Source organism: Antennarius striatus, chromosome 12 (genome assembly GCF_040054535.1).
Source record: "Antennarius striatus isolate MH-2024 chromosome 12, ASM4005453v1, whole genome shotgun sequence".
NCBI classification, from domain to species: Eukaryota; Metazoa; Chordata; class Actinopteri; order Lophiiformes; family Antennariidae; genus Antennarius; species Antennarius striatus.
In genome coordinates, this window is record NC_090787.1 from 2,775,773 (window position 1) to 2,792,654 (window position 16,882).

At 43.7% G+C, this 16,882-nt stretch overlaps 2 protein-coding genes across 7 annotated transcripts; both read left to right on the forward strand.

Annotated features, from left to right (window-relative positions):
* Nucleotides 1-2,169: 2,169 nt before the first annotated feature.
* Nucleotides 2,170-6,706, forward strand: LOC137605099 (interleukin-1 receptor type 2). Its single transcript, XM_068329512.1, has 10 exons — nucleotides 2,170-2,347; nucleotides 3,359-3,452; nucleotides 3,519-3,777; nucleotides 4,101-4,275; nucleotides 4,361-4,529; nucleotides 4,901-4,993; nucleotides 5,084-5,149; nucleotides 5,277-5,412; nucleotides 5,648-5,793; nucleotides 5,929-6,706. The coding sequence occupies exons 2-10, from the start codon at nucleotides 3,368-3,370 to the stop codon at nucleotides 6,072-6,074; spliced, it is 1,275 nt and encodes a 424-aa protein (XP_068185613.1). The 5' UTR covers nucleotides 2,170-2,347; nucleotides 3,359-3,367; the 3' UTR covers nucleotides 6,075-6,706.
* Nucleotides 6,707-7,170: 464 nt separating this feature from the next.
* Nucleotides 7,171-16,696, forward strand: zmp:0000000936 (interleukin-1 receptor-like 2). Of its 6 annotated transcripts, none has more exons than XM_068328791.1 (11): nucleotides 7,171-7,360; nucleotides 11,640-11,717; nucleotides 12,158-12,389; nucleotides 12,505-12,911; nucleotides 12,999-13,061; nucleotides 13,175-13,310; nucleotides 13,395-13,549; nucleotides 13,670-13,813; nucleotides 15,488-15,655; nucleotides 15,761-16,005; nucleotides 16,095-16,696. In XM_068328791.1, the coding sequence occupies exons 2-11, from the start codon at nucleotides 11,642-11,644 to the stop codon at nucleotides 16,389-16,391; spliced, it is 1,923 nt and encodes a 640-aa protein (XP_068184892.1). In that variant the 5' UTR covers nucleotides 7,171-7,360; nucleotides 11,640-11,641; the 3' UTR covers nucleotides 16,392-16,696. The 6 variants fall into 6 exon arrangements, with proteins under 6 accessions (XP_068184892.1, XP_068184895.1, XP_068184893.1 ...); XM_068328792.1 differs by lacking the exon at nucleotides 7,171-7,360 and adding an exon at nucleotides 7,941-8,169; XM_068328793.1 differs by lacking the exon at nucleotides 7,171-7,360 and adding an exon at nucleotides 9,432-11,477.
* Nucleotides 16,697-16,882: the final 186 nt, after the last annotated feature.

Genomic DNA, 16,882 nt, shown 5'->3' on the forward strand with positions numbered 1-16,882 from the left:
TCTAGCTTTCATCTCAACAACATCTCACCTTGGCTGTTGCTCTGAGGAGCTCATTTCTGGTCTGGTCCAACCTGATCACTCCCAAGAGAACCTCAACATCTTCATTTCCTCCACTTTCAGCTCTACTTCCTGTCTTCTGTTCAGCACCACTGTCTCTAATTAGTCCATCATGGCTTTCCTCATCACTGTTTCTAATCTGTCCTCCAAACGTTAAAACAAGTATGAAATATTTAGGATCTAGTCAAAACAGTTGTTTCAGGAGAACGAATAAAATAATAAAGTGCATCTTTCCAGGATACGTGGGTTGTGTAAAAAGCTTTGTGGAAGGAAAATACTTGAAAAGTTGGTGAATCCTGCAGTGAAAACTCATCTTAGACAAATCCCACTCACAGAATGAACCTCCGATCAACGAGTAACCATGGCAACGATGGGTTTACAAATCACAGCGGACCACATGATTTTATGTGGTCCGCGACAGCATAAAAGGTCAGAGTGTCTAAAAGTGAATAGGTCAAAACTGTGTGCTTTGACCAAAACTACATTTCCCACAATGCAGTAATCAAGCCCACTTTAACTTTGACAAAAACTTTTTGAACAAATTAAAAGGATTTATGTTATAACAGAGAAACAAACTGCAATGTTTGTAACTTGAATATATAATAAATTGAGTTGTTTAACATTGAGGAGTAGTTACATTTACTTAAACATTACATTTACAGTTACGTCTAGTTACATTTATTAGTTACACCTGGCCCTTTGAGGGCAGCCATTGTGCTGATGTGGCCCTCAGTGAAAATGAGTTTGACACCCCTGTTCTAAACTATGACACCATCACCGTGGCAACCACGCTATTCCATAGCTTGCATCACTGAAAGGAATGTGTTTGTTGGGAAATGCCCAGTCATAATGATGAGTGGCGGATACCCCGGCCCGTGGGCTGGGACGTGACAAAACCATGACTCACAGTAACATTCATCCATTGGTTGGGGGGAGGGGGGGTAGTTGTCGACCCAGTTTGATGGGATCCGATCTGGAAAGCTAAGCACTGTCTTTTTTCTTGACCGTTTATTTTATTAACCTCTATTAAAACTGCTTTTTTTTTTCATTCCTGACTTCCATTCCTGAAACTTATTTCTGTTTTACAAATTGTTCCTGTTAGCTTAGCATGCTAATACACGGACGCAGTTAACATCACCATCAAAAACTTAAAGCCGGTTGTGTCTGATAGTGGAAATCTACAGTGTTGGATGTCTGGTTTCTATTTATTTCCGCTGCCCTGGTTGATGTCCACACGCTCACATCCTGCTTCAGAAGAACAAAGGGAGTGTCCCAGGTTTCATGGTTGTGGGGGGGGGTGTGTGTGTGACGACTTCATCAAGGATGTTTTTTGGAGCTGAAGGGATCGATAACACCTGTAAACAAGTTTGAATTGTGTCAGAGTTCAGTTGCTTGAATGCAAGTTGTTCTAATCAATATAAAATAAATCAATACAACTCACATGAAACTTGAAACACGTGAAACAAATCTATGCACACCAACAAATTGGTGAACGATGTTCTCTAATGAAGAAACTAACTCTTTCAAGGCTGCAATGGATGTCAAATTGTTGCCATGGAAACAAAAATAGGAGTTTGTAATGAGCAGAGATGCAAAATAAAGAATGTATAATTTATAGATGTGAATCAAAAACTAACCTTACACTTTTTGAAATAATAGATGTAATTTGTTGCCATGGAAACACAAGCACTGACAAAAGGTGGACACACCCATCCTCTCACAGTTCACTAATCCAAACAGTAAAAAAAAAAAAAAAAAAAAGCAGATGATGACAACTGATTTTTCCTGAATGAGTTCCTAAGCTGTCCGAAGTGTGTTTGTCAGAATCCATCTGTCACAAAGCTGATGGTGAGAAAAGAGAAGTGGAGCAGCGATGTCTCATATCTGGATAGTAGATGTGTGAACATCTCAATGTTTGCTAAACAAACATTGAGATGTTCACCACTGACGCAAAAACGCAGATGGTGCAAAGGAAAGTCTACAGCAGCTGTAAACACTCGTAAAACTACAACACCTCCGCTTTTTTCTGAATGACACGACAGGAATTTTTTCTGTTTCTGCTTTTCATGCCCTTTGTTGACATACTCTATGTGAGTGTGTATGTATAGATGTGAGTGTGCAGAAGGCTGAGACGCATTGAGAAACTTGAGAAATTTTGCTCTCAGTGGGGTGGGAACCTTGAAAAGACTGTCGGTTCCCCTTGAGCCGACTGGGAACGGAACCCATGCTGCTGTAGACACAGCAGTCTGCATCGAGGCACCCTGCTGTGACCCCCGAACACACCCGCACGGTGAGTAAACCGGACCGCTGCGTGGATGTCATTAGAAACCACTTCATGCAGCAGAGCTTTAAATATGTATGTCTAATTATATATATATACACATATATATATATATATATATATATATATATATATATATATATATATATATATATATATATATATATATATATATATATATATATATATGTGTGTGTGTATATTTGAGATATATATATATTTGTGTGTGTATATTTGAGATATATATAAATATCTATCAAATATATAGTCTATATATTTGATATATCTATCATATATATATATATATATATATATATATATATATATATATTTGATTACATATTTGACTTGCGTCATTTTGCTGTTGTGCATCGCTGTCTGCTGATAACCTGTAAATGTAAATATATTATTGGAGAAAATATTTGCCCCTAAATTTAATCAATCACTGATTCATCCCCATAAATCATAAATACTTAATATTTATTTATGGGTGACTGACATCGGGCAATTACTATTAATATTCACACTGACACACCCACGGATTACACGACTGCTGCTTGATGACACACGCACGTATAAACGCTGATCCCTGCAATCAGGGGCGAGGGAAAAGAAGCGGAAGTGAAAGAAATCAACTCGTTTCCATGGAAACGTTTCCACACAAAAATCATCTGCACGAAACAGACGCCTTACCTCCCGGTCTGAACGCTGCAGAGAATCTGTGACGTCACCACTGTGGTTAAATCTGGACACTAATGGGGGGGTGGGGACAAGCGGGACTGATGACACTTGTGATGACACGACTTTTTCAATCAGCATCCGAGTTTAGATAAAAGCAGGTGTCATTGAAACTCTGGGCTGCTGGAGGAAACATCGGCACAACTTTACCAACAAATATTAGAACAACTTCTCCATCCACTGCTCCTCGCTTACATTTGTGCTTTTATTTTGTAGGAGCAGACACTTGAACGTCTCACTCGATATTTCGTATCGATAAATTCAGATTTGTGTCCCCTCCAGGCTGCCGTCATGATCCTCCTTGTATTGATGTTAATTGGGGGCGTCATGGATTGTGTTTATGGAAGACCTCAACTCCCCCCTCTGCCAATGAGAAGTGAGTTGTTTTTTTAAAAAATTTTAATTGTTTAAATTATAATTAAATGACCACCTTCTCCTGCAGACGGCTGCCACCTGGTGAATCGAGAGTTGGGGGTATTCAGGGTGGGGGGCGAGGCGGTCATCCTCTCCTTTCCAAAGTTCGAGAGGGTCCTGAGGGTGCGCGGGATTGCCCCTCCGACGGCAAATTACGTCATCACCAGCGCCAACGGGACAGATGACGTCAGCTATCAGGGCGAGGGGCGTGTCCAGCAACGTCATAAACAGCTGTGGTTCCTCCCAGCTCAGGCGTCAGACTCAGGGAAATACGTCTGCACGTACAGGTAAACTTTAACCTCATCTGCACACAGCGACCGCAGGTCAGTTGGGTTTTTTGCGCACAGCAAAGAAAAATATGCAAATAAATTAAGCAATTAAAACAGTTAATTATGCAATTGCATCTAAATGATTTGAATGTCAGGGGTTCGGGTTTTGATAATTTTTTAACGCAGGTTCAGTTCAGTTGCACAAAATCTGCGCTCAAATTATGATTAGTATTAAAACAGTTTATGGGCTTGTTTTGGGGACAGTAAAGTGAATTATTTCCATTATGTAGATGGAAATAATTATAAAAATAAGTGCAATATTTCCTCACTTTCATCTGCAGAAATGAAACATACTGCGTGAGCGGAAGCATCCAGTTACACGTTTATCCGTCCGACGCTGTGGACGCGCAGATTCTGGCCTATCCCATCTCAGCCAGGGTGGGAGAAAAGCTCAAATTTACATGTCCGTCAATAAGTTATTTCAACACGACAGGGAGACTGATCGAGTGGTTTAAGGTGAGTGGTGAATCCCTGGTTAACCGTGGAAATATGTTTCTGTAAACTGAGCAGGTTCCTTAATGTTCCTGATGCCCCCTGACAGAATTGCAGCTCCACTGGCCTCCAGCTGGTCCCCTTCCCGCAGAGCAACGGACCGCTGTTGATCCCAGCCGTGAATCGATCCCACGCAGGAGCGTACATGTGTGTGCTCAGGGTGCTCATCGATAACCAGCAGTTTAAAGTCAGCAGAATCGTCCAGCTCAGTGTGGAAGGTGAGCAGCAGCACCAGGATGAAGAGAAAAACCTGCCCATTCACATTTAAAGTGTGACTGCTTTTTAAAAAAATAATTAAATAGTTAATTAAATGAAATTGACAAGAGATCACCACTACCTTTGAGTAATAATCCCGTCGATTCATTGACTATGACGTTAATTCCCTGATAATAAACCGTGATTCTTAAGGGCGTCTGCCCCCTAGTGGCCAAATAGGTGCAACACACTGGTTTCGTTCAAACTCACTCATGACACGTAAAAATCACAAAACACGTGGTTAAGTTGTTTGAATGGTTTTTATTGAGTGTAATAGATGTTTGTAGACGTCACTTGTTTGTGTGCATGTCTAAATATGTGGATATGTGTGAAGGTCTGGACCCTGCAGATGGCACAACTCCTGCAGCTTCCAACCCGACCGTGACTTCTGACCCTGGGCTGAGCAGCAGCTTCAGCACAACTGGGAGTGAGTATTTTAAATCATGTCTCGATTTAAACCACATGTTGCCAAGGAGAAATCAAAACTGACATAATAGAAATTGTCATCTCTATACAGCTCCTGTAATTCTCCCACCTGTGATTGTATCGCCACTGAATGGAACCATTTTTGAAAGTTTTCACGGTGAGCGAGGATTTTATAAATATATATAAAAATAAAATATATAAATATATTATATAGATATATAAATATAGTTAAGGACAGGTATCAATTTATTTATTTATTTGATTTAATCTCCAACTTCTTTTAGGTTCGGGCCTGCAGTTCTTTTGCGAGGTGATCACTGGCTGTCCAATGGCAGATGCCACTGTCGTCACGTGGCTGATTGACGGCCAATCAGTGGAGGAATCTTATCTCAATGGGCGGGCCCTGCAGGGAGGAAGAAGGTAATTGGTTGATTTGTTTAGCCTGCAATTAGGAGACCACAGACTGCCGATCAAATATGGGAAATAACTATAATGGCCTCAGAGAAGAAAGAGACAACATTAAAATGATAGATGACTAATTTAAAAAAATACTAAAATATAATTACTATTACATAAAACATTCTGCCTGGTTCGAAGTCATCTGACTAAGTAATACCATAATGAGAGATGTTGGGGTCTTCCTCCTCGTTTCCAGGGTAACCAGGTTGCCTGATGGGTGCCACATTGAGCTGAGGCTGATCATTGTGAAGGTGACCGAGGAAGACGTGGAGACACGGCTGAAGTGTGTCACTCACAACAAGGGCGGGACGCAGGAAGTTGTCACACGGCTTCAGCTGGAAGGTGAGCGTTGTGTGTGTGTGTGTGTGTGTGTGTGTGTGTGTGTGTGTGTGTGTGTGTGTGTGTGTGTACGTCGAACACAATAATAACCCCAGTCTCCACGTTAATTTCATTAACTTCTCTCATCTGTCTTCTCAGACTCCACGTCTACATGGCTGGTGGTCACCAGTGTGGCCGTGCTCTGTTTCCTCACGGTGGTTTCCATCTTCCTCTACGTCCTCTTCAAACCTAAGGGGAAAAGGAAAATGGATTACATTTTGGCCCGGCAGAACAGCACCTTCTAATTCTGCTGGTGAACTCCTCCAACAGAGACCTTTTTGAGCCCCGACCTCACCAGAGCACTCCATCACTGAAATACTGTAAATGAAGTAACCGAACTGATGTCAAACAGAAGATTAATGATTGGTCGGGTTCAAAAGAGACATCGACACATACAACTTGTTGTTGGGCCTCTTTATAAGATGCACCTGTAAAAATCATTTGTTTAATTCTGTTTATCCCAGAGGCTGTATGTGGAATAATATTTTTGAGCTGGACTAGCAGCTCAAAAACGAATATATTAATCACATGTGTCTGAATGTGTGTGAATGTGTTTTTTTTCTTTTTCAAAATACAATAAAAACTCAGGGAAGCATCTTCAGTGTCAACCCTGCATGGCTGCACGTGGAAATCAGTTTGATTAGTTGGGTCTGTTTGACTGCATGATGCCTACAGGAAGTTAGAATCCTACCAGACGATAAAGTTGGCAGTTTAAGTGATCTATCAGTCTAATTGATCTATTGACGACTGCCCACAGGATGACATCAGCAGCAGGTTGTAGCAGTTCATGTGGCAGTGAATTACTGATGATTTATGATTGATCACACTCCTTTTTGATCTTTTTTATGTCTGATTGTTTTTCTTATTAAATAAATTAAGCTACTCATTTTAAATAAAAAAAATTGATCATAAAAAAAAAAGATTTGCTTTACTTATAAACGGTTATCCCTTAAGTGTAATTTAAGGAGTTTGTTTTTAAAAAGTTTTTAACATGATTTTTGATGATTGGTCGTATTTTTAACACCGTTTTTGATCATCTCTATTGATAATTGATCATTTCTGCAGGTGTTCTCTAGGCAGCCACTAGAGGGCATCACCAGACAACTTTCTGACTCAGCTGACGGTTCCAGAAAATCAGGGAGAAAGTTGAACCCGGATAAGAAAAATCAGTGTTGGACATTTAAAAAAAAAAAGAGTCATCTGACAGAACCGGGCGGGTTACAGAACCGATGGATTTCAACATGAATTTTCTCAAATTATTTTATCCCATAAAAACCAGAGGACTAATCACAGGAGGACCGGGATCGGCTCTCCTCCCAGGTATTGCTCAACTGATGAGGACGCATGCTGGATTTCTAAAGAATCCGGGGAGGGAAATTGCAACATGTTCCACACTGTCTTCTGAAGAGGAAGTGGAAGCCGGAGAGAACACGCCTGGGGTTATTGTTCTATCTATAAAGAAGAATAGAAGATGTTTTTCAGGACTTCCACGTGACCGGAGGAAGTGGTCGTCCGGAGAACCGTTCGGCTGGTGAGTCCTCGGTTGTTGTTTTTCGGATCATCCCAGCGGTCGGTCCGATCGGAATCCCTGACGTCAGCATTAGCAGACGTGACGCTGCAGATCTGGATGCTTCTCATCTGCACATTTACATTTTTCACGGGTCATGAAAAGTGGATCATCACCGCATAAAAACAATTTGGCTCTTGGGAATGAAAAACCTGCCTGAATTGATTTCAACCTCACTGGATATTTGTAGCCTGCCATACTATACATTTAAAGTTTGATCAAATGAAAAACCAGCGCATCTGAAATAATGTTAAGATCTACTCAGTCTTCACCGTTCGGGTTTCCAATGTCAGTTTTGATTGATTGGTTCTCTAACTGAACAGAGGTGATTGAACAGGGATTGTGGTCGATAAATGGGGGGAATTCCCGCTTCTATCTGCAGCTTGAAGTTTTGGCCAATTTTCAGACTGAGTAGAAGTTTATTTGATTCTTTATCGTCTGAAACCATCGATTTTTACGCAAAGCAACAAAAAAACAAAACACAACTATCTTTTCTTCATCTTTTGGTTAAAGTGAGTTTTTTTGGGGGGGGGTAAAGGTCTGCTGACGGTTTAAAGTTATGTTGAAATGCAAAGGAAGGCATCCGGAGAGCTGAGAGGCGCAATCCAACCGCAACTTCTCTCTCCTTGCTTGCGCGTAAATTGGCCTTCCTCCATGGAGGTGGGACAGAGCCGATGAGTCACAGGCTGACTTTCACGTTCTGGATTTCCTCTGCTGGCTCCACTCTCATCTTTCCACCTTCTGCCTGGTGTCTCCTTGTCTCCTTCTCCGAGGTGAGCCAAAATATTCCTGCATGTCTTTGTTTTTGTTTTGTTTTTTAGTAGGAACGCAGCATCACCTGCTCTTCTTAGAGGCGCATGAGGGTCGTTCAACTTTCCAGGAACAAATCCGTCAGGGGTGCAGGTTTTCTGTGCTAGAGAGAAGTGTTGTAACTCTAACCACAAAGTAAAAACACGTCGTCTCACACTACAATATGGACACCTGTTAAAACAACCTTACAAGTTGATGGAGGAATATTGGTGCTCCTGTTGCGTCACACCAACAGAAACATGCCTAAAATCTGTGGCACTCCAAATCCTTCTTACTTATGCTGATGTGTTTGTATTTTTTTAAAAACAAGCAAGGATTATTATTGCAAAAGTTTAGGATGACAGCTGCTCCTCTGCCAAATGCCAGCAGCATTCCTCCTGTGAAGGCTATGTGGATGTTTATTCAAAGCGTTGTTTTTTTTCCACACCCTGAGCCAGCAACATTCCCTCTGGGAAGGCTTTTTTATTCTGCAGGTTTAAAACTAAAAAATTCAATAAGCACCAAAATTTTTTTTTTTTAAAATCTCACAACAGTTTGTTTGTCTTCAGTGTATTTCAGTGTTTTCTGTGCAAAGACAGCAGCTTCTTTTTTTTTTTTTTTACCTCTCCTGGTTGTTTTCTCATGCTCTGCTGTGGGAAAGGTGAATCTCTTTATTTCCTCTCCTCAGATTTAAATGATTCTCATCATTTAAGTGCGTCCCACAGCCTCCATCTTGTTCCGATTGCTATTATTACATCTCAGGGTTCCCCCTTGTCTCCTTTTGGACTCACGTTTGTCATTCTCTTGATATTATTCTCACAGAGTTGTTATGTCAGTGTGGAAAGACATTACAGATTACTGAGTGAGGATGAATTGATTTCATTAAACCTCATCACCGCGGGGGGTTGGGAGGTGCAGCAGACCAGAAGACGTTGTGTTTGGAGCTCTACCTGCAGGTGAAGGTGTATTTTGTTGCGGCTCCACATTTTTCTCAGTGAACGGTGACTCATGGAGTCTTTATGTTTTAACTGACTCACAGGACTGCAGATTACCAGACTGCAATAAATGACGTCCCGGAACAAATCAGTGCTGTGACTTCACCGTGTCCTGTCATCAAGTCAGCCTTAGTCAGGTGGTATTTGGTTCAAAACAGCAGTGAAAACATGTTTATCTGCAGATTATCCGTTCAGTAGACGTCCGTGACCTTTGACCTGTGGTTTGTGTTGAGATAGCCGTTCCAAAGACAGATGGACAAAGTTTGCATGGGCGAGCAGATTTGTTGGCCAATGCAGCCCAGAGGCTGCTTTACCGAAATGCAAACAGAGTAAATGGCCACATGTTCACTTTGTCAGTTTGTTGGAGGGAAATCAAACATTGCATCAATTTGTTCAGTCTCTGGGGTCCAAGTCCCAACAGCTTCTGTCATGCGCTTTTTACAACACAGCCTCCAACCCTGGTTCACAACGTCACCATCATCACGGTAAAATTACATTTTCAGCAGACGTTACCATGATAAAACAAAAGAAAACAAAACACAGCATCCATGAGAACACTGGATTAAAATGTTTGCGTTGCCCACTTAAATTTGTACCCTTTAGTCAAATGATTCCTGTGAGAACATTTATTCCCAGAACCTGGGGATCAGGCAGTTTACAGACTGATGAGTCTGGTACTTGACCCAATGACCTAATTTCCCTACAGTAATAGAACCAAAAACTGTTTATACAAAACTGAAATATGGGACGTTTACAAGTGTCTCTAGGAAGCATGAAGGTTAAACCAGCCATACATGCCTATAAAAAGCTCTGGAGCTCTGACCATGCCGGGACGCCACAGCTCCTTTAGCTCTTATCAACAATTATGGGTGAGTGGATTCCCGGTAACGTGGGAGGGGGGAGTGTGTGTTATCTGTCGAACAGAAGGGGACCGGCTTGGATCCTGTTACGTGCTGTAGCCTGAGAGGAAGCACTGGACGGACGCTGTGTGTTACTGTAGTTGGGTTCCATTCGCCTCCTCCTCCTCCCATTCCTTACTCCCACGTTGCGTCACAGCCTGCTGGAGCGGATTAGATCTCCCACGCTCTTCTGTGCCTGGGCTTGTCTCAGAGTGGAGAGCTCCTCAGACTCTATGGATGGCTTGATGCAAACATATCGTTATCCTTGGCAGCAGGGTGGGTCGACGGCGTGACCCGGTGACATTCATATCAGAACACCAGCAGCGTGTCACACGGTTTCTTCTGTGGGTGTGGGGACGAAGCTACAAGACTCTGTGGTTGAGGTGTTTCCCCTCGCGATGCCTTCAAGCTCACCGATGCTACTGTTTTCCTGTAAACCTTTCAGTCTCACAAAACCAGAGGTGATCGGACTCCTCCACCAGAGCTCACATGTAGGTTCTGGTGGTGGTGTCCTCAGATTTTACAGTTCTTCTTTCTATTTTAATCAGCTCTTAGATCCTGCAGGCCACTGTGATGCTTGAATGCATGTGGTAAAGATGTGGTTTGATTAGATGTTATCTGCTTCATATCTGAATGCGGCCCAACAGCAACCTCAAGCACAAACCTGCAGCGTCTGTTGGTTTACAAGAGTTTAGGTGTCCAAGATGAACAGGACACATTCTAAAGTTTATTAAGTAAATAAAACTCTTTACCTAGGTCTCCAGAGATTAGCTACTGACTTGTGTAACTCTTGTTGACTTGTGTGACTCATTTGCAAAACACATAACCGCTTAAGCTCCAAATCGTTCATAGGTGTGTGAGTGTTTGCTTGTCTCTCATGTGGTTCTGCGATGAGTTGGCATCTCATCTGGGGTGTACCCCGCCTCTGGCCCGTAGCCAGCAGGGGTAGGCCCCAGCAGACCCGTGACCCACAAGGTGGATAAGTGTCTAGTCTACAAGAAAACGGATGGATGGGTATTCTCTTTTGTTACCTCACCTCAAAAGACTCACGCTGTAGCCATTTTGATCAGTTTATTGATCCTGATCTGATTGACCCCCCCCCATCAGATTCTCTGATAAAAACAACATGAAAGTCTGAGGATTTTATTTCTCTTGAGAGAAACTGTTTTCCAACTCATTTGTGGATTTACAGGCAGTGACCAGGAACACTCTGTTTGCACACTTTGTTATGCAAAGCTGGGCCTCCTTCCAGCTTCAAAGTCTTACGCAGCGTTTTGTCTGAAAAACAACTTCTGAATTCTCATCATAATGAAGTCTGTTGTCGATGTGTGAGGAAGACAGAAAGGGGAAGGAGGAAAATGAGAGAGGAAGAGGGAGAGGCTCTCTTAGCGATATAAGGTGGGATGAAGTTGATCTTAAAATTCTTTTTGCTGATATTTGATTTCCTATGAAACTGTCAGCAACTGAACCATTAACTTATTTGTGATGACTTCAGGGTGCCTTGACTTTTTAGCCTGCAAGCGTTTCACCTCTAACCATCGTTTGTGTGTTTATTTCCAGTCATGGATCTGAGGTCAGTGCTGGGAAGCCTTCTGCTCTGCCTCATGCTGTGTGGGATTTGTGCAGGATTTGCACCAGGTGAACAGAGTCCCACCATTCCTTTGAATAACCCATGCTAGAACTCCAAGAATATTAAATACAAACCTGCATACACATATGTAGTGCAAAGATATTGGAAGTTTTTTCTTAGTAATCCAGTAATTTATGTTTTAGCCTTTGGTCTCAGAGTAAGGTTATACCGTCCTCTTGTGGTTTGTAGTGGAACTGCAGCACGTTCAGGCACTTCACAGGGATTTATGACTCAGTCGCTATAGTTATAGGAGTCCTTTTATTATCATGCTGTCCATAGAATTGTAAGGGAAAAAGGGTTTGAAGAAGAATAAAAATTTTAGAGAATCTATATTGATCAAATGAATGGAATAATGTGAAAAATCTGAATCCAAATACGCGTACAGTCCAACGAAACAGTACTCAACGATAGTGCTTCAGTAACTTATTGACTGATGTGTGTGTTGCAGAAAACTGCACCAAAGTCATGAGGCTGAGAGACGTGATCTCGGTTCTGGGGAACATGGCGATGCTCCGGAACCCCGCCGTGTCCTCGGCCTCCCCTCACAACATCAGCTGGTACGACTCCGAGACGGGCCGGGAAATACGAAACCAAACGGGTCGAACCCTTGTGCTCGGGGACAGCCTGTGGTTCCTCAGCCTGACGCAGGAAGATGACGGGGAATATGTGAGCGTGGTGAAGTACGGGAGCTCTACTAGTTTGAACTGCATCTGAAACACACTTTTTAGGAATCGCAAGTCCTTACAGGGAGTTTGTGTCACAATATAAAGCAATCTACTGGTTGATTTTCAACAGGACGCCCACCAAGTGCTACAGAAAGGCTGTCCGGCTGGTGGTAGAACCGTCGGTGATTGAAGGGTGTGCAAGGCCAAAGAAGTACCCCCAGACACTCACAAATGGGGTCACCGACTTCCTGGTTTGCCCTTTGAGAAACCACATCAAGAAACTGGACAGCTACAACATCGCCGCCTCCATCAGGTGGTACAAAGTGAGCAACGTCACTCCTGGGACTGGACATTCCTTTTCCAAGGGCTGTGACCTCATAGAGGACGGGACGGGCAGGTTCGCCTACAGGGAGAGGTGGAAGCTGTACATCACGGCGGTGGAGGCCCAAGACCGCGGCACCTACACCTGCTCTCTGACCTTCACTCTGGGCGGGGTCACGGGATTCATGTCGGACACCGTCGCCGCATCGCTCTTGGGTCAGAATGAGAAAAATCAACTTCACTTTCTACAGATCAAATCTCAGGCCACAAACCAAACCTCCGCTATTTCCTGTCTGTTTTCAGAGGATTACTCTTTTGTTCCACAAGTGCACCTGCCAGCCAATGAGGTGATCCGGGCAGAAATGGGTGAGCTCCTGCTTTTTGCAAGCATGGTTTTGTTTGAAACCAATAAACAATAATCAGTGAAACAGATTCTTTAGGTTTCTTGTCTTTAATGTCATTTTTTGTGGTTTTTTTAGGGTCGTCTTTCACCAAGAAATGTCAGGTGTTTGTGCCGTGTGTTGGGAAGCCAGACGCTAATGTCTTCTGGTTGGTCAGAGAAAAACTCATTCTGAATACCCATCCCTCTCACGACGTCTACACAACAGATCTACGGTGAGAACGTTTATTTGACGGTTCGTTCTTGGATGTATCTGTCCTCGCGCGGCTCTTGTCTTTATCGTCCATTTGTTCCGACAGCTCGTGGAGTCAGGACGAACCCCATAAAGGCGTGTGGTTGGAGAGATCCATCATCTTTCCCAAGCTGAGGGAGGAGGATTTTGGCACCAACCACACCTGTAGAACCTTTAGTTCCAGACTTTCTACTGAGGGATATTTTACTCTACTGCCAAAAGGTAAAACCACAGTGTGTTATGATGTAAGCAATGCCACAAGTATCGTTGGAGTATAGGAGATTAAATGCTGTCTTACAAAAACTTATGTGTGTGTGTGTGTGTGTGTGTGTGTGTGTACAGACCCGGACATCGTCATCCCCATCGGGTTGTTGTTTGGTAGCGTGACAGTTCTCTCCATCTTCAGCATCATCGTCTACTACCTCTTCAAAGTCGACATCGCCTTGTGGTTCAGGAGAACGTGTCCATTCGTCTACGCCGATAAAGGTAAGGCCGTCTTTATTTAGTACAGTGTTTATCACACCCACAGTGATGGAAAGAACAACGCTTCATCTTTGCCGCGATCTATATCACGCCATCGCCATTCTGACAGCAACCACAGGAAACAAAGCCACCGCAGAGCTCTCGGCGGTATTTCAGATGAATGTCAATTCCTGTTTCTGCAGCTTAAAAACATCTATAGCACAGAGTTTGTCTCATCAGAAGGAAACCGGAAATCTTTCTCACCTGAGCGCCAACATTATTCATTTAGTGTCTAAACTAATACAGGTTTTATTTTTAATCAGAAACACATTACTGCCACTACTTTGACTGACTTCTGATTCCTTCTGTCAAACAAAGAGGGGACATATTTTCTTAAATCATGAAAAAATAAACATTCAACAGGCCTAATTCCTTTGAATGGTAGAGCCTGTGAGCCTAAATTTAATTCAGTGTAATAAGACATGAAACATTTAATATTCTGTGCCGGCCACGACGTGGAAGATGAAGATGACCTAATTAGGTTGCAGGACCACAAATGAAGGCCGATGGCGCCTACATGGTCAGAGGATTTAGCCTGATGCTTTTCTTCTTTTCCTTTCGGCTTTTCCCTTCAGGGGTCGCCACAGCCAATCAGTGTCCTCCATCTAACCCTGTCTTCTGCATCCTCTTCTCTCACACCAACTACCTTCATGTCCTCTTTCACTACATCCAAAAACCTCCTCTTTGGTCTTCCTCTAGGCCTCCTGCCTGGCAGTTCAAAACTCAGCATCCTTCTACCAATATATTCACTATCTCTCCTCTGGACATGTCCAAACCATCTCAGTCTGGCCTCTCTGACTTTATCTCCAGAACCTCTAACATGTGCTGTCCCTCTGATGTACTCATTCCTGATCCTATCCATCCTGGTCACTCCCAGAGAGAACCTCAGCATCTTCATCTCTGCTACCTCCAGCTCTGTCTCCTGTCCTTTCCTCAGTGACACTGTCTCTAGACCAAACAACATCGCTGGTCTCACCACAGTTTAGCCTGATGCTACTATTTCTGTAAAACTTAACATTAACATGCCATAGATTAAGATTTCACATCATGTTAAAATAACTCTGCAGATATCAGACCAAGTTAACAGTTTTCTTCTTTCCTGTTGGCATCATCTTCAGCGTTTCCTCCTTCTTTTCTCCACATCTCTGAACTTCTGAGCAGGAAATGAACCCACAATGTTTTTTATGTTCATGGAGACGTTCAACAACATGAAGACAATTCAGGTCGAGTTGAAAGTTAGAGCAGTAATCTAGACTACAGACTACCTGTCAGAAAATCCTCCTGTAGGAACTAAATGATGTAGGAACCAATGTTGATTGGGTCAGGTTTCTGCCTGGAAGCATCAACCGCTGAACTCTGAATATTTTACTAGTTGATGTTAACTATTGGTGGAGTAAACATAAAGGGGCGTGTCTGACTCTTGATGACCAGGAAGTGACATCAGCGCGTCATTCATGTCAGTGTGATGGAAAACCTCAGTGGATTAAAGCTTAGTTTAGCCTCTACACCCCCCAGGAGAAAATTCACACAACCCCCCCCCAACAAATCGCACCCTACCTTTAGTACACCTTTAATATTCTCCCAACCGCCACTGGACCTGCCTTAACAACCCCCTCTGCCCCCCCCCCCCCTTGTCAGATCTGGATGGGAAGCTGTATGACGCCTACGTTGCGTACCCGCCGCCCTGCTCCAGAGGATTCAGCGAGGAGGTGGAGACCTTCGCCCTCAACATGTTGCCTCACGTGTTGGAGAAGACCTGCGGATACAAACTCTTCATCGCCAGCCGGGACTGTCTGCCCGGTCAGGGTAAGTCTGGGGCAGCACTGAATGGTTCCGGTGTTGGTGTTTGTTTTGTTGTGTGGTCGTTTGGTAATCAGCTTCCTGGTCACCTTTCCTCCCTCTCCCCTGCAGCCGTCGTGGACTCCGTGGAAGAGAACATGCAAGCCAGTCGCCGCCTGCTTCTGATCTACACCGCCTCCACCTTCATCAGCAAAAGACACTCAAGCAGCACCAGCAGCAACAACAACAACAACATCACCTCCAAGAACAATAACGGCAGCAGTGACCCACAAAGCCGGGAAGCGTATCCAGACACGAGGCAGCAGCTGGAGTGTGTGTTGGCGATGCACAGGGCGCTGCTGGAGGGATCGCTCAAAGTGAGAAGAAAGATCTTCATTCTTATGTACTTTCAGTTTTCTTCAGCTCACTGTCGTTTGCCTTTTCCAATTCAAACGCTGCTTCACAGGTGATCCTGGTGGAGTTGGAGGAGATCACCGCGGCTCAGCTCGCCCTCTTCCCGGAGTCGGTGCGCCACCTGAGGAAGAAGCAAGGCGCCGTGTGCTGGTGGAAGAACCGGAGGCGGAGGCAAAGATGGAGGACATGCGTGGGGGGGGGAGAAGAAGAGGAGGAAAGGGGACTAGACTCGCAGCTCGCGCCGCCCCTCTCGCCTTCCTTCAGGTTTTGGAAGGAGGTGAGGTATCACATGCCAGTGAGGGGCAAGAGGGCGGCGTACCCTGAGAAAACTGCCCTTCTGGACATATGATGAGATCGTCATCGATCGGGCCAATAATACAAACGTGTGGTGGATCCAATCCTCCATACGACGCACAAACACTGTGTCTTCACCACGACCTGCCAATCGCACATTTTTTGCTAGTGAGAGGTTCCAAATTGCACCTGAAGGTGGAATCACTGATCACCAATGGGTGGGAGATGCTGTGACGGGCTGTTCTAGGGTCGCGTCCATCCGATGTCGGCCTCCCCTCAGGCGGAGTCGAGGAAGGAGGAAAAGAGACGTGTAAAAAAAGCACATTCTGCACGATGAAAAGTGTAAATATGTAAAAGCAAAATAAATGTTGTTGCGTCTGAACTCCAGCGTCAAACTGTGGGTTTCATTTATTCAGTAGAAGAAAGAGAAAACCTTTGATCACTGACGCTAAATAAATGATGCATTTGCTGCAAAATGGATCGAAAATACAGATTACAAAAAGGTTAGCATAGAAAGTGTGTCACTTCTGCACCCACACACAGAGA

Coding starts and splice junctions, on each gene's coding strand:
- LOC137605099 (XM_068329512.1), top strand. CDS start 3,368: ATGATCCTCCTTGTATTGATGTTAATTGGGGGCGTCATGGATTGTGTT. Junction 4,276..4,360: donor GACTGATCGAGTGGTTTAAG/GTGAGTGGTGAA, acceptor GCCCCCTGACAG/AATTGCAGCTCCACTGGCCT. Junction 5,150..5,276: donor CATTTTTGAAAGTTTTCACG/GTGAGCGAGGAT, acceptor AACTTCTTTTAG/GTTCGGGCCTGCAGTTCTTT.
- zmp:0000000936 (XM_068328791.1), top strand. CDS start 11,642: ATGGATCTGAGGTCAGTGCTGGGAAGCCTTCTGCTCTGCCTCATGCTG. Junction 13,311..13,394: donor GTCTACACAACAGATCTACG/GTGAGAACGTTT, acceptor TTGTTCCGACAG/CTCGTGGAGTCAGGACGAAC. Junction 13,550..13,669: donor TTTTACTCTACTGCCAAAAG/GTAAAACCACAG, acceptor GTGTGTGTACAG/ACCCGGACATCGTCATCCCC.